The sequence below is a fragment of the Scylla paramamosain genome, unplaced genomic scaffold (genome assembly GCF_035594125.1).
Source record: "Scylla paramamosain isolate STU-SP2022 unplaced genomic scaffold, ASM3559412v1 Contig109, whole genome shotgun sequence".
In the NCBI taxonomy this organism is placed as follows: domain Eukaryota; kingdom Metazoa; phylum Arthropoda; class Malacostraca; order Decapoda; family Portunidae; genus Scylla; species Scylla paramamosain.
Window position 1 is genome coordinate 130,001 of NW_026973774.1, and position 10,000 is coordinate 140,000.

Here is a 10,000-nt window from a genome sequence, read left to right on the forward strand (position 1 = left end):
AAGGTGGCATCTGTCAACAGCAGTCGGGTGTCTCCTGCAACAGTGAAAGCATTTGTAAACAAAGTCAAGTGCCACGTGAGAGCCTTGACTTTCTTGTCTGTATAGCTGTGTAAATAGGGTGAAGCGGTTCTTGGCTTGTGTTGTCTTTAGTATAGAAATGCTTAAACTTTTAGAGAGGATGGCTTGCTGCTGTTGACAGTTGCCACTTCACTGACTGAGAATGATGCCTTCATACTGTAAAAATCTTAAACATTGCAACAACACAATAGGTATAGAAATTAATTGCAGTACTGTATAGTAGGTTAAAAATTGCACATGTATGGGAATGAACATGTGGCAATGGAAGTTGTGGCTGTCTTGAGCTGTTTTATCCAGTACACTCATCATAGGGCCTGGGTGAGCCACAGGTTGTGATGTATGGCAATACACTTCTCATCAGTGATCAAGCTTTTGGAATCACCTTATAGAAGTATTACAGCATCCTTCTCATTATTATGAGATTTTCATCTTTCTGCTTTGAAACCAGCTTGCAGTGACCTGACATTTCTGGTCAGCCAATCTCTGCTTTAGCAAGAGTGACTACAATGTTTCATTGAGTGAAGAGTCACGTACCGTGACCTTTGAGCTGCTGTAGGTTCAACTTGCTAGTATTGGTTAGAGGCAGTTATGATGTAGGGGCATAAATGTAATGCTTGTGCAGTGCCTCCTTTTGTAACGTGTCATGCCATTCTTGATGTGATCAGTGCAGGATGATAAGACCCGGGTCACATTGACTCCATGCATTAATTGAATCGATCAGATCCTGAGAACGTGAGAGAATGTGAACCAATTCTCATGAGGGTAGAAAGTAAACTGGTAATGTACAGCTCAGCCTTACAGAAACAACATTGCAGATTTATGTCAGTGCAAAGATTTACTTATCCTTTAACTGACCATGCTGATGAATTTGTCTGCCCATGAAGCTTATTAAGTAGGAAAAATCTACAGTTTTTGCCATGTCTACTTGGATGAATTTGTTGCCTGTCATCTCTCTCTCTCTCTCTCTCTCTCTCTCTCTCTCTCTCTCTCTCTCTCTCTCTCTCTCTCTCTCTCTCTCTCTCTCTCTCTCTCTCTCTCTCTCTCTCTCTCTCTCTCTCTCGTTTTAGGTATTGGGACCATAGCGTCTGTCAGGAGCCAATATATTTTTTTGGATTGTTTTTAATAAGCATTCTTTTTCTCTTTAAAGAACATGTTACAGTTTCATTATCAGATTACTGAGTATAGTGTTTATCACTGAGCTCATGAAATATCTTATCAACTATTTTGCCTGTGATAAGGATTAAGATGATGTGACACTGCTCTACTTGAGATGATATCCTCTCTGTGATATCTATGATGACTCCAACATACATCTTTGATTTTTTTATATTTTTTATGTGATGAGACTGGTTTTGCTGCATCACCATTGATGCATCTGATAGTTTAAGTGTATCTGCAGATCTTGACAGTTGCTTTTGTGGGATTCTAAGAACTGACTTGCTTGAACAAAAAACTGCCTTGATGCTGGTGACTTATTTGATGATGTGTTGAGCTTTATTTATCACAAGGTACTTGAGGCATTCTCAGTCTGGATATCTGCAGTTTAACGTACATAAGAAATTTACAGCATACCTACTTCATTGTTAACTGAATAGTATTGTCTTGTGATCTGGTGCCTGTGTATTTGTTTTTCATATGCTTCCTGTGGGAGTTGTTTCAACACCTCAATAGATTGCTTGCACAAGTTAGTACTTAGACAGGAGGATTGACAGCACACCCATGCTTATGTTCCCTTTTCAGGTGTTGCCCTTTAGGTAGTGAGGAGAGACAGGTACCAGCAGGAGCAGTAGTGGTAACAACAGCAGGATGGAGAGCTTCAGCAAGATCCTGCCATACTCCTGCTATGAGCTCGGCCACTGCTGGAAACACTCGTGCTCCTCAGCCTCCTTTGAAATCTGTATCATTGGGTTCATTGAAAGCATCAAAATCTATGGTGTGGTGTACTTGGTATGTGACCTTTTTTTTATTTTTATTTTTTTATGTTAGAGGGATACTATCCTCATTGTGTCTAGTAAACTGTTCTGGCAACTGCACTGGCTTCCTAAGCTTGATGGAAGTTTAGAATATAATTTAAAAAGGTAACACTTGGCAGTAAAGGGGTGATTGCGATAAAATATTGCATTGCATCTACTGTAATTTTATTTTGGCTCATTAGAATTATCTACAGTTACTGAAAATGTGTGTGATGGTGTCATTAGGTGACAAAATGTTAAAGATTACTGTTACTATATTGGTAAAAAGAGGTGAAAATGGATTATAGCTATGCATAGAACTTTTCATATCAATTACCTTATGCCATGATAGATCTGGTGTAAGTAGAGTGTGAGGTGAAGGGGAATATGATTTTGCTTTCTGGCTTCAAAAGTGGAAGGAAGACTTTGATCAGGAGTTAATAATTTTACTTGCTTGCTTTCTTTATTTCTCCTTTTCTTTCCTTTTTCTTTTGAATTGGGAATGACACTTTGTATTTTGAGGTTTATCTTTGTAATATTAATGACTTGCATTTGTTTGCCTGCAGCTAACCGGTCTTGTGAATGCTCGGAAAATAAGTATGAAGTATGGGAAAAAGCTCTTGAAAACATCAGTTTGTTTCCTGACAGTCAATGCTTTTGGGTACATTGGCTCCTACTGTGTTGTCAGGTGAGCATGCCAGGTGTGGCCTTTCCCATGCACATGTTGGGGCAGTTTGGAAGTAGTAAGTGTAAAATACATGCTATTATACTGAGTGTGTCATGCTTGCTTTTACTCTGGGAAATTTATATGAAACCATGGAGTTGCATAACATAGTAATCTTTTTCTGTTTATTTACTTATTTGTTTATTTATTTTTTATGTTTTTGTGCATGGATGGTCAATTAATTAAGATATAGTATAGTTTATGTGAATGAATACACATTTAAGTAGTCAGTGGTCATAGTGTGTTGTGATCAGCTCCCACAATTCTTGTTACTACACAAACCAAGTATAGTGCATGAGTTCTTGTTGGTTAGTTTGGAGAGAGGAGGTGACCATAGGATATTGATGAAGGACAGCCATTGAAGCACTTCATCATTAGCATATAAAATGACAAAAAAATTAGTATTTTCCAGTTGGAACAAGATAAAATACTGTAAAATTAGTATTTTCCTGTTGGAACAAGATAAAATACTGTAAAATAGAAAATACTGTATTTGACAGTTTATAAGACATATGGGGTTATAAGATGCATCTCAGTTTGGGCAGGCATTGAAAAAAAAAAAAAAGATAAATAAATGGGTTTAAGCTCTGTATATGAAGTGAAGGATTTAACCTGACATTTGATGCCCTCTCATATGTATTCAGATCCTTCATATGTATTTAGATCTCTCTCTCTCCAGGAGAGAGAGAGATGCTGATTGTTAAAGGCAGTGTGTGAAGCCTGCCCACTGTCTTTGTATATACAGGTTAGGGTGTTTGTGTGGGTGTGTGTGTGTGTGTGTGTGTGTGTGTGTGTGTGTGTGTGTGTGTGTGTGTGTGTGTGTGTGTGTGTGTGTGCGTGTGAGTGTTTGTTTGTTTTGTATCCTCCACACTGCTGGTCTTAATCTAGCTTGCCAAACTAAATGAAGTCATCCACAGCCACAGCCTTATTCTTCCTTTCATTTGTATCTACACAGTCCTATGAGCAGCTCCTCCTCCTCCTCCTCCTCCTCCTCCTCCTCCTCCTCCTCCTCCTCCTCCTCCTCCTCCTCCTCCTCCTCCTCCTCCTCCTCCTCCTCCTCCTCCTCCTCCTCCTCCTTGTCTTCCTTCTATTATTCCTGTTTCCTTGTACTCGTATGTCTTATTTCCTCCTCCTCCTCCTCCTCCTCCTCCTCCTCTTAATGTTTTCTCTTTCACTGCTGTTCATGAAAGTGTTGAAGAAATATTAGTTATATCTGGCAGTGATCAGACCTCATGTACAGGTGTGGTCCCTTACTACAGACACAGCCTAAGGTAACCTAACCCAATCATTTCAGAAGGTGGAATTTGAGTCGGCCAAGCTTCAGAAATGCAGGAAGGATTAGCGGTGATGACTGCAGGCTGCCATCGACCCGCAGGTAATTACTGTCTATTTGTCTGGTCAACTGTCTATATTTATATTATTCCTGCTGGTCTGGTCTATTTATATTATTCCTCCTGCTGAATCCACTATTTTTCTCCACTAATGTATTATTCCACTATGTCAGCCAATGTTAAATACAGTTACTTTGCATGTTTAAACTTCAATCTTCCCTTTATGTGTGACAATAACAGTTTCAATCTTGGATATGATATGTCACTCAGTCATTCAGTCAGTCAGTCACTCAGTCACACAGTTATTCATCAATGAGTGAGTCCTACCTTCACTGTATACCCAGTGTGTATACAGTGACAGATTTCACTCACTCACTCACCCCTCCCACCTGCTTCCCACCCCCAGGTCATCACAGGAATCAAATGCAGCATCAGTGTGGCTCGCCAAACACTTCCCCTCACACTGGTGGTGTTGACCTGCCTTGTGAACACCTGCCCTCCTGTGTTCCTGCCCTTAATAGCCCTCCAGGTGACATCAGGTAAGTCAGACACCTATCTTTCACTTAATAGCTCTCTCAACCCCTAGTGGAAAGGCTGCTGCTACTACTACTACTACTACTACTACTACTACTACTACTACTACTACTACTACTACTACTACTACTACTACTACTACTACTACTACTACTACTACAGCTGGCCACACACATTTAAAGTAATTTTTTAAAATTTTACAAAGTTTAGACATAGACAGATAGAAGAATTTGTTTGTTGAATGCCTAATTGCCTCATTTCTGGTATTTTAATGATTTTTTAATTGTTAGGCAAGGCGCACATTGAGACGCAGGGCAGCACAGGGCAGGGCAGGGCAGGGCAGGGCAGGGCAGCACAGCGCAGCACAGGCGTGGTGCGCACATTGAGAAGCAGGCTGTCGTCCTGTGCGGTAGTGTTGATCATGGCTGTTGCCAAAAATGACTTTGGAAACCTTAGTTCCGATTCCGACTCAGAAAACGAGTTGGAGAAAGTAATGTTATTATATGACATTTGTAGAGCAAAGAGGTCAGTGTGGAGGAGTGAATACTTGGAGAAGAGGAAAACACATGGAGAATTTGCCCATAACTCGTTCTTATAAGTTCCTCTCATATAATCAGGATGACTAGTGTCATACAGCACTCTTTGATGGCGAACAGCCTCTATGAGTTGCTCTGTGGACGACATTGTGAGTACTAAAGAGCAAGTTGCTATCAAGCTGCGCCGCACGTGGCACAGGAAACTGCGTTCGAACGACTGCGTCGCGCTGGCCGGCACAGGTCTGCATCTGTGCTGTGCTGTCCTGCGTGTCAATATGCGTGCTTAGGTTTAAACCAGTGAGATGCAGTTTTCTGCCCTGCTCTGTGCTGTGTCGCCTGTGTTGCCTGCGTCTCAGTGTGCGCCCGGCCTTAGGGTGTTCAAGGGTTTTTTTCATAATATTAGTGATAGTTTTGCAGGCTCTGCTTATTTATCTGTCTGTTATTTTATCTATTAATCTCTCAGTTTACCCATTTATCTAAGTATCTGCTGGACCTAACCTAACTAGGCCTATCTCTGCTTGTCTCAATGTCTATCTGTTTACCTAATCTAACCATCTATCTCTCAGTCTATTTAACTTTCTGTTTAACCATTTATCTATGTCTCTATCTCAATCTATGTAACTAAGTACCTACCTAATCTAACCATCTCTATCTCTCTCTCTCAGACTGTGGATGAGGGGACAAGAGAGCCAGTGTTCCAAGTACCACCACCATCACCACTGCCACCACCACCACCACCACCATCAGGAGCACAGATTCACTGAAGTCTCTACCAAGATTTCTTTGAGTTTTTTGATAAATTTAACTTCCAGGAGAGAGAGAGACAGAGAGATGATTGTTAAAGGCAGTGTGTGAAGCCTGCCCACTGTCTTTGTATATACAGGTTAGGGTGTGTGTGTGTGTGTGTGTGTGTGTGTGTGTGTGTGTGTGTGTGTGTGTGTGTGTGTGTGTGTGTGTGTGTGTGTGTGTGTGCGTGTGAGTGTTTGTTTGTTTTGTATCCTCCACACTGCTGGTCTTAATCTAGCTTGCCAAACTAAATGAAGTCATCCACAGCCACAGCCTTATTCTTCCTTTCATTTGTATCTACACAGTCCTATGAGCAGCTCCTCCTCCTCCTCCTCCTCCTCCTCCTCCTCCTCCTCCTCCTCCTCCTCCTCCTCCTCCTCCTCCTCCTCCTCCTCCTCCTCCTCCTCCTCCTTGTCTTCCTTCTATTATTCCTGTTTCCTTGTATGTCTTATTCCTCCTCCTCCTCCTCCTCCTCCTCCTCCTCCTCCTCCTCCTCCTCCTCCTCCTCCTCCTCCTCCTCCTCCTCCTCCTCCTCCTCCTCCTCCTCCTCCTCCTCCTGCTCTTAATGTTTTCTCTTTCACTGCTGTTCATGAAAGTGTTGAAGAAATATTAGTTATATCTGGCAGTGATCAGACCTCATGTACAGGTGTGGTCCCTTACTACAGACACAGCCTAAGGTAACCCTCTCTCTCTCTCTCTCTCTCTCTCTCTCTCTCTCTCTCTCTCTCTCTCTCTCTCTCTCTCTCTCTCTCTCTCTCTCTCTCTCTCTCTCTCTCTTTAAGTTGGACACTTTGTCAGGTCATACTTGTTGCATTAGGAGAGAGAGAGAGAGAGAGAGAGAGAGGGGACCGGTACTATTAACACTACTACTACTACTACTACTACTACTACTACTACTACTACTACTACTACTACTACTACTACTACTACTACTACTACTACTACTACTACAATAACAACAATAACATCAGCAACCTTTCTATATCCTTCTCTCACTCTCCTACAACAACAACAACAACAACAACAACAAATATCCTACGAAATCAAATAATTTTTCTCATTTGTGTATGACAATTCTCTCTCTCTCTCTCTCTCTCTCTCTCTCTCTCTCTCTCTCTCTCTCTCTCTCTCTCTCTCTCTCTCTCTCTCTCTCTCTCTCTCTCTCTCTCTCTCTCTCTCTCTCACTGAGCCAGTCCCCAGGCCTCTCCCAGCCCCTAGCCCCCCTAGTGCCCCACGCATATCCATTCTTGCCGCAGCTCTGGGAGACAAACATGGCTCAAATCTTGCACACACGTTCGAATCCAGTTCCAAATATGTTTCATCCTGTTTCAAATACGTGGCGCGCTGACTGAGCGATCCGTAGCTCAAGTGTCTCTCGGGGCGTCACAAGTTTCCCGTATCCCTGTCCCGTGTATTAGTGAGGCGAGGAGGAGGAAAAATTTGCTGTTTTCTTTATCTATTAAGCATTTTATCGTTATTACTAGTAGGGATTAAATTATTTGCGTTATTTTGTAAGATTCAAGTGTTTTTCATCTGTTTTTATCTTTGTTTTGGTGGTTTGTGTGCTCAGAAGGGTGTGGGAGGGTGTAGCACTTGTATGGAAGGGTGTAGCAGTGTTTGGAAAGGTGTAGCAGTGTTTGGGAGGGTGTAGCAGTGTTTGGAAGGGTGTAACAGTGTTTGGGAGGGTGTAGCAGTGTTTGGGAGGGTGTAGCAGTGTTTGGGAGGCTGTAGCAGTGTTTGGGAGGGTGTGGCAGTGTTTGGGAGGCTGTAGCAGTGTTTGGGAGACTGTAGCAGTGTTTGGAAGGGTGTAGCAGTGTTTGGAAGGGTGTAACAGTGTTTGGGAAGGGTGTAGCAGTGTTTGGGAAGGGTGTAGCAGTTTTTGGGAGAGTGTATAAGGTTTCAGCAAGGTGTAGCAGTGTCTGGGAGGGTGTAGCAGTGTTTGGGAGGGTGTAGCAGTGTTTGGGAGGCTGTAGCAGTGTTTGGGAGGGTGTGGCAGTGTTTGGGAGGCTGTAGCAGTGTTTGGGAGACTGTAGCAGTGTTTGGAAGGGTGTAACAGTGTTTGGGAAGGGTGTAGCAGTTTTTGGGAGAGTGTATAAGGTTTCAGCAAGGTGTAGCAGTGTCTGGGAGGGTGTAGCAGTGTTTGGGAGGGTGTAGCAGTGTTTGGGAGGCTGTAGCAGTGTTTGGGAGGGTGTAGCAGTGTTTGGGAGGGTGTAGCAGTGTTTAGGAGGGTGTACCAGTGATTGGGAGAGTGTAGCAGTGTTTGGGAGGGTGTAGCAGTGTTTGGGAGGGTGTAGCAGTGATTGGGAGGGTGTAGCAGTGTTTGGGAGGGTGTAGCAGTGTTTGGGAGGGTGTAGCAGTGTTTGGGAGGCTGTAGCAGTGTTTGGGAGGGTGTAGCAGTGTTTGGGAGGCTGTAGCAGTGTTTGGGAGGGTGTAGCAGTGTTTGGGAGGGTGTAGCAGTGTTTGGGAGGCTGTAGCAGTGTTTGGGAGGGTGTAGCAGTGTTTGGGAGGCTGTAGCAGTGTTTGGGAGGGTGTAGCAGTGTTTGGGAGGCTGTAGCAGTGTTTGGGAGGGTGTAGCAGTGTTTGGGAGGCTGTAGCAGTGTTTGGGAGGGTGTAGCAGTGTTTGGGAGGGTGTAGCAGTGTTTGGGAGGGTGTAGCAGTGTTTGGGAGACTGTAGCAGTGTTTGGAAGGGTGTAACAGTGTTTGGGAAGGGTGTAGCAGTTTTTGGGAGAGTGTATAAGGTTTCAGCAAGGTGTAGCAGTGTCTGGGAGGGTGTAGCAGTGTTTGGGAGGGTATTTCTTCTTTTGATAATGTAGAAATCTTATTAATCTGCCACTACACCCTTCATAATATTTTCCTCTCTCACCAAAGTGGTTTTCCAAGGGCAGAGAGATGAATACCCGGTATTTCAAGAGTGTTTCTCATGTTAACAATGTAGAAATCTTGTTAATCTGCCACTGGAACCGTAAAAACACCCTTCAAAACCCGTGTCACTTCAACTAAAGCCTTTTTAGAGTAGAATTCTTGTTAATCTGCAACTGGAACTATTAAAACACCCTTCAAAACCCGTGTCACTTTAACTAGAGCATTTTTAAAGTAGAAATCTTGTTAATCTGTCATTGGAACTGTAAAAACACCCTTGAAAACCCTTAGTTGTTGTTGTTATTATTATTATTATTATTATTATTATTATTATTATTATTATTATTATTTTTAGAAGGTTCGTTTGAAATATTTCTAATTTTCTGGTCTAATCTCTCTCTCTCTCTCTCTCTCTCTCTCTCTCTCTCTCTCTCTCTCTCTCTCTCTCTCTCTCTCTCTCTCTCTCTCTCTCTCTCTCTCTCTCTCTCATTACTGCCTTCAATTTTTCCTTCATATATTTTCATCAATTTATTTTCGTATTCATACTTACTCCTCCTCCTCCTCCTCCTCTAGCCCGTTACCTGGTCTTCCTCACTCACCTGCTATTACACGTAATGTACTGTAAAGAGGAGAGAGAGAGAGAGAGAGGGAGACACTTTTTTTAAATAAAGAAAAGAAGAAAAAATAAATAAAACAAGGAAACACACACACACACAGAGAGAGAGAGAGAGAGAGAGAGAGAGAGAGAGAGAGAGAGAGAGAGAGAGAGAGAGACACCTGTGAGAGGCCATCCAGGTGTACTGAAGAGGAAGATTACCTATTGGTGGTCTCTCTCTCTCTCTCTCTCTCTCTCTCTCTCTCTCTCTCTCTCTCTCTCTCTCTCTCTCTCTCTCTCTCTCTCTCTAGAAAAGCAAGTCATCTCTCCTCCCCCTCACTATATCACCCTCTCTTCCCTTTGTCCTCCTCCTCCTCCTCCTCCTCCTCCTCCTCCTCCTCCTCCTCCTCCTCCTCCTCCTCCTCCTCCTCCTCTTGTGACTCGCATCTTCTTTTATCATCAATATTATATAGATCTTTTCTTCCTTTCACTGAACAGTTAACTTTATTGCAAGGAGGAGGAGGAGGAGGAGGAGGAAGAAGAAGAAGAAGAAGAAGAAGAAGAAGAAGAAGAGGTGGTGATGGTAAAGTAGGAGGAGGAGGACG

The 10,000-nt window shown here is 43.0% G+C and overlaps 1 protein-coding gene across 27 annotated transcripts in view; it reads left to right on the top strand.

Annotated features, from left to right (window-relative positions):
• LOC135099170 (nuclear receptor subfamily 4 group A member 3-like) overlaps positions 1–10,000 on the top strand; it is a 38,141-nt gene that overhangs the window by 5,756 nt on the left and 22,385 nt on the right. For 12 of the 27 annotated variants that reach the window (XR_010267745.1, XR_010267744.1, XR_010267749.1 and 9 more), the window contains exons 2-6: positions 1,819–2,025; positions 2,597–2,718; positions 4,049–4,129; positions 4,492–4,624; positions 5,821–5,920. Coding sequence is in view for 4 of the 27 variants with exons in the window: in XM_064001642.1 (XP_063857712.1) it covers positions 4,081–4,129; positions 4,492–4,624; positions 5,821–5,920 (282 nt within the window). In the remaining 23 variants the exon portion in view is untranslated. Of the gene's footprint in view, positions 76–1,223; positions 1,587–1,818; positions 2,026–2,596; positions 2,719–4,048; positions 4,130–4,491; positions 4,625–5,820; positions 6,220–10,000 lie in introns of those variants that run through there. The other 15 variants (XR_010267750.1, XR_010267751.1, XR_010267754.1 and 12 more) reach the window with 8 other exon arrangements.